The sequence below is a fragment of the Oncorhynchus nerka genome, linkage group LG27, assembly GCF_034236695.1.
Source record: "Oncorhynchus nerka isolate Pitt River linkage group LG27, Oner_Uvic_2.0, whole genome shotgun sequence".
Taxonomy (NCBI): domain Eukaryota; kingdom Metazoa; phylum Chordata; class Actinopteri; order Salmoniformes; family Salmonidae; genus Oncorhynchus; species Oncorhynchus nerka.
The window spans coordinates 67,640,532-67,646,996 of NC_088422.1; the positions used below are offsets into that span (position 1 = coordinate 67,640,532).

At 41.1% G+C, this 6,465-nt stretch overlaps 1 protein-coding gene across 1 annotated transcript; it reads left to right on the forward strand.

Annotated features, from left to right (window-relative positions):
• The first annotated feature begins 1,576 nt into the window (after nt 1-1,576).
• Nucleotides 1,577-5,738, forward strand: LOC115112194 (UDP-glucuronosyltransferase 2C1-like). The gene is made up of 2 exons (XM_029639067.2): nt 1,577-1,770; nt 2,146-5,738. Exon 2 carries the CDS (start codon nt 2,181-2,183, stop codon nt 3,759-3,761), a length of 1,581 nt encoding a protein of 526 aa, XP_029494927.1. The 5' UTR covers nt 1,577-1,770; nt 2,146-2,180; the 3' UTR covers nt 3,762-5,738.
• Nucleotides 5,739-6,465: the final 727 nt, after the last annotated feature.

Genomic DNA, 6,465 nt, shown 5'->3' on the forward strand with positions numbered 1-6,465 from the left:
TTGTCCCTGCCTGTCTGAATCTGTTTGTTGTCCCTGCCTGTCTGGATCTGTTTGTTGCCCCTGCCTGTCTGAATCTGTTTGTTGCCCCTGCCTGTCTGAATCTGTTTGTTGCCCCTGCCTGTCTGAATCTGTTTGTTGTCCCTGCCTGTCTGAATCTGTTTGTTGTCCCTCCCTGTCCTGTCTGAATCTGTTTGTTGTCCCTCCCTGTCTGGAATCTGTTTGTTGCCCCTCCCTGTCTGAATCTGGATCTGTTTGTTTGTTGTCCTCCCCTCTGAATCCCTGCCTGTCTGGATCTGTTTGTTGCCCCTGCCTGTCTGAATCTGTTTGTTGTCCCTGCCTGTCTGAATCTGTTTGTTGCCCCTGCCTGTCTGGATCTGTTTGTTGCCCCTGCCTGTCTGAATCTGTTTGTTGTCCCTCCCTCTCTGGACCTGTTTGTTGTCCCTGCCTGTCTGGATCTGTTTGTTGCCCCTGCCTGTCTGGATCCGTTTCTTGTTCCTCTTTCTCTGGGCATGCTTGCTCTCTCTCACTTATACAGCTTGCATGTTGATCTCTGCCTTTCATAGAAGCCCTCTCTTTCTGCATGACCCTTTAAAATATCATGAACATCATTCAGTTATGCCTAACAAAAGTGAGACATATGCTGTATAAATTTAACTGAAAGCTTAAACATCTACTCGCTTATTTTATCACTAACCTTCATCAGACATGCTTCCTCAGCCCTGTCAGCCTCCAGATTATTTTCCTCATTCTTGTCTGCTGTGTTTTGACATGCATTGTTATTAAACTCATATTTACTATAACTCCAGGCTCAATATGTGATTAATCAGTTGAAGTTGTCATTTGTTTGAACTGGTCAAATCTTCATTTCTCCCTGAATTGGCCTTCGGCATAGCTGCTGGCCCTGCCTCTCTTGAAGAATTTCCATATATCCATGTAACTTTAGTCCTTAGCTAGCCTATAGTTTAGAAATGAAGGATAATACAATGACATTGTGATCAACACAATGTCACATTTTCTTCACATGACCAACTGAATTCAGTATGATTGAGTATTGAGTATGACAATATATATACATGATGTTACGTAATCTGTCTCATTTTCGCATGGCACAGATAGCAAAACTACATTAAATACAACGTTAATTAGATATCATATTAGATACCATATAATTTATGTCGAATTTAAAAGACACCGTTAACGTTACTGTCTGTTACACTGTAATTTACAGACAGCCTCACATAAAAACGTATTGGTTAACAAAGCCTTGATTATGACCAAAGTCTATAGTGGTCTAGCGACGTCCCTGTTTTGTATATACCCACTGTTTACATGAATCGCGCAAAGTTGCCTGTTTTAGTCATGTCTTTGGTCACGTTTGAGTGGGTCAAACAAAAACACTCCAATGATAGTTGATAATAGAGCCTCGCACAATGGAGGAGATGGCTGCAGGATGAGATTGGTGAAGAGCAACTGCAGAAACTTGCAGTCAAAACGTGTTATCCCTGTAACGCAATAACCCGGTGACCGACTTGATAAAAGTGATCTGCTCGAACGTGTCCATTCTGTATTATGACAAGTGACCTGTCTTGAAAAACCGGAGCGTTTGAAAATTGCGGGTGGGGCAACACGGATGTCAAGAGACTATACTATACTGACTTCGCCTTTCCACTCTGGTTTCCGAGATTATTACAAATATCGACGAACTTATTTACAGCCGTAATAGGCTTTGAAATAGTCTTCACTAACAACTCTTTGGATGAAAACCGGAACGTAAGCCTACAGTTAAATTCGTTTCGAATGTATGGATTCTGTCTTGACTTTGGTTGTTTACACTGTCAAGACATATCGTTTCTTTCTGAGCTGCTGTAAAATATAATACAATGTTAACGTGTACCCTAACATTATGATGTAAAATAGGTTTCTCATCGGAAAAATCTACAGAATTTGACAATTTCCTATGGTTGAAGACATTTATATCGGAGAAAAAAAGGATTTATCTCAAGAATGAAAGATTATACAGTATTACGTAATCAACCTTTTGGCATAACTTGTCTAAACGTTAAAGTAGGCTAATCAGGCCTGTTTTCATTATTCTCATGTCAAAACATGATTTGATTTATTTTACCTTATTTTTCTATATTTCAGGTAAAATTAATGCATGTGTGAAGCAGCTAGTGAAGATGTGTCTCCCTGGTATCTTCATTGTTACCCTGTTGACCCTCTCAATTCCTGCTGTCCATGGTGGGAAGGTCCTGGTGTTTCCTCAAGACGGCAGCCACTGGATCAACATGAAGGTCATTATTGAAGCGCTGCATTCAAGAGGTCACAGTGTGTCAGTAGTACGGCCATCAGACAGTTGGTACATCAAGGAAACCTCCCCTCACTATAGTTCAATCACAATTGATATTCCAGGTGGAGCTGATGAGCAATTCTTTAGCTCATTTGTGTCAAGACAAATAAAGATACAGAGAGAGGGAAAGTCTGCTTGGACTCGTTTTAGTTTGGACATGGAGTTGAAGGACAGATTTTCTGAAATGCACCGCAAAGTGTGTGAGATGGTAATCCAAATGTTAGAGAATGAACCGTTGATGCAGTCTATTAGAGAAACCAAGTATGACTTGGTTCTGACAGACCCAGCCAATGGGGGAGGTGTTGTGCTGGCGCACTATTTAAATGTGCCCCTTGTTTTCAATGTTAGATGGACTATACATGGTGAGGCTCATTTTGCTATTGCTCCCTCTCCACTATCGTATGTTCCATTTCCTGTTGCAGAGTTAACAGACAATATGAGTTTTTTTCAGAGGGTCCGTAACTTCCTAGTTTATGTCATCAGGCAGCATCTGTACAAACAGACAGTGGGGCCTCATTATTCCGCTTTGGTTAGTCGTTACTTTGGTCCTGAGGTCGACTACTTCTCATTATTTCAAGCTGCTGATTTATGGCTCATGAGAGTTGACTTTGTGTTTGAGTTCCCTCGTCCCACCATGCCTAATGTTATCTATATGGGAGGGTTCCAATGTAAACCTGCCAAGCCTCTTCCCCAAGAACTGGAGGAGTTTGCTCAGAGTTCTGGAGAGCATGGAGTCATTATCATGTCTTTGGGAACCTTAGTTGCACAGCTTCCTCGTGATTTAACTGATGAATTGGCTGCTGCTTTTGCCCACCTACCTCAGAAGGTAATCTGGAGGTACAAAGGAGACAGGCCAGCTACTCTGGGCAACAACACCTTACTAGTTGACTGGATGCCTCAGAATGATCTTCTAGGACACTCTAAGACAAGGCTGTTTGTAGCTCATGGAGGAACAAATGGGATTTTCGAGGCTATCTACCACAGTGTTCCAATAGTAGGCCTTCCTCTGGTGTTCGACCAACCTGACAATCTTTCTAGAATGAAAGTGAAGGGTGTAGCAAAGGTTGTGGATTTAGCAACTCTAGATAGAAACATTTTCACCCGAGCCTTACAGGAAGTTCTGAATGAGCCGTCCTACAGGATGAACATGCAGAGACTCTCCAGGCTACACCGGGACGTGCCAATGGGACCCCTGGACACTGCCCTCTTCTGGATTGAGTTTGTCATGAGACACAAAGGTGCTGCTCACCTGCGTACAGAGTCCTACAGAATGCCCTGGTACTCCTACCACTCTGTAGATGTAATGGTGTTTTTAGTGACTGTTGTGTTTTTTACTCTGCTGGCTTTCATTGGCATTATCAGATGTTTCTGTTGCAGGGCATGTTTGAAAATAAAAATGAAAGAGGAATGATTATGGATTTCATCTGTAGAGAGAGTGGTACATACAGTATATGTACAAAGTGTGGTACATACCATATCTATACAGAGTATGGTACATACTATCTGTACAGAGTGTGGTACATACTTGTTTTCTCACAAATGTTACTTTTTGTTCACTTGACAAATACAGTTGAAATCGGAAGTTTACATACACCTAAGTCAAGTACATTTAAACTCAGTTGTTCACAATTCCTGACATTTAATCCTGGTAAATATTCCCTGTCTTAGGTCAGTTAGGATCACTACTTTATTTAAAGAATTTGAAATGACAGAATAATAGTAGAGAATTGTTAATTTCAGCTTTTACTTCTTTCATCACATTCCCAGTCGGTCAGAAGTTTACATGTATTTGGTAGCATTGCCTTTAAATTGTGTAACTTGGGTCAAACGTTTCAGGTAGCCTTCCACAAGCCCATTCCTCCTGACAGAGCTGGTGTAACTGAGTCAGGTTTGTAGGCCTCCTTGCTTGCACATGCTTTTTCAGTTCTGCCCACAAATCTTCTATAGGATTGAGGTCAGGGCTTTGTGATGGCCACTCCAATACCTTGACTTTGTTGTTGCCACAACTTTGGAAGTATGCTTGGGGTCATTGTCCATTTGGAAGACTCATTTGTGACCAAGCTTTAACTTCCTGACTGATGTCTTGAGATGTTGCTTCAATATATCCACATAATTTTGCTTCCTCATGATGCCATCTATGTTGTGAAATGCATCAGTCCTTCCTGCAGCAAAGCACTCCCACAACATGATGCTGCCAACCCCGTCAGTTGGGATGGTTTTCTTCGGCTTGCAAGCATCCCCCTTTTTCCTCCAAACATAACAATGGTCATTATGGCCAAACAGTTCTATTTTTGTATGATCTTTGTCCTCATGTGCAGTTGCAAACCGTAGTCTGGCTTTTTTTATGGCAGTTTTGGAGCAGTGGCATCTTCCTTGCTGAGCGGCCTTTCAGGTTATGTCGATATAGGACTCGCTTTACTGTGGATATAGATACTTCTGTACCTGTTTCCTCCAGCATGTTAACAAGGTCCTTTGCTGTTGTTCTGGGATTGATTTGCACTTTTTGCACCAAAGCACGTTCATCTCTAGGAGACAGAATGCGTCTCCTTCCTGAGAGGTATGACGGTTGCGTGGTCCCATGGTGTTTATACTTGCGTACTATTGTTTGTATAGATGAACATGGTACCTTCAGGTGTTTGGAAATTGCTCCCAAAGATGAACCAGTCTTGTGGAGGTCTACCATTTTTATTCTGAGGTGTTGACTGATTTCTTTTGATTTTCCTATGATGTCAAGCAAAGAGGCACGGAGTTTGAAGGTAGGCCTTGAAAAACATCCACAGGTACTCCTCCAATTGACTCAAATGATGTCAATTAGCCTATCAGAAGCTTCTAAAGCCATGACATCATTTTCTGGAATTTTCCAAGCTTTTTAAACGCACAGTCAACTTAGTGTATGTAAACGTCTGACCCACTGGAATTGTGATACAGTAAATTATAAGTGAAATAATCTGTCTGTAAACAATTGCTAGAAAAATTACTTGTGTCATGCACAAAGTAGATGTCCTAACCGACTTGCCAAAACTATAGTTTGATAAGACATTTGTGGAGTGGTTGAAAAACGAGTTTTAATGACTCCAACCTAAGTGTATGTAAACTTCCGATTTCAACTGTATATGTGACATTTATGTAGATATACAGTGTTATTGACAGATGTTTTATCTATTTGCTTTTTGAAGATTTTGCTAAGTAAACAACTGCACCTTAACTGTTCAGCCCATTTAAGGAAAGTCCAAATGTGCTTTTTAAAATGTATGCTGTTATACTTGTGTGTAGCTGCTTTCTTTGTGTGTAATCGTTAAACTGATGTAGATGTTTATTCTCCAGAAGCCCGGTAAGGAGCTCTAACTTTTAATAAAGTTATGCATCTTAGATGTTTTTTTCAAAAACACTTTGTCCCTCATTGGTTTTTCTATTGTTGAGGTCATTTCAAAAGAACAAACAACTTTCAGTTTGTCATTATCCAGACTAACGACAACATCATTCTTCAGTCATTCAAGAAGCGTTGATAATTCAGAGGTAATATGATCCTGTGAGATCTGAGGAGGAATGTGAAGGGCTTTTCATACTGATGCTTGTAAAATTACAGCATTGAACTACAATACAAAAGCCAACCAAGGCGGTCTGCATAGAGCAGAAGGAAGTCTGACTTTTCTCTACAGGACTCTGGTTGGAAGCCTCAATTTAGTTTTTTTTGTTCACTTAGAAATACACAGAGTATATTTCCCTCCTTTTGTCCTCAGAATATCCTAAATTCGTTGGGGCATAGACTCTACAAGGTTTTGAAAGCGTTCCACGGGGATGCTGGCCCACTTTGACTTTGACTCTGATGGTTCCCACAGTTGTGTCAAGTTGGCTGGATGTTCTTTGGGTGGTGGACCATTCTTGATACATGGGAAACAACCCTAAGCACACAGCCAAGACAACGCAGGAGTGGCTTCGGGACAAGTCTAAATGTCATTGAGTGGCCCAGCCAGAGCCCGGACTTAAACCTGATCAAACTTCTCTGAAAATAGCTGTACATCAACGCTCCCCATCCAAGAATCCTCAATGCTGTAATCGCTGCTAAAGGTGCTTCAACAAAGTACTGAGTTAAGGGTCTGAATACTTATGTAAAT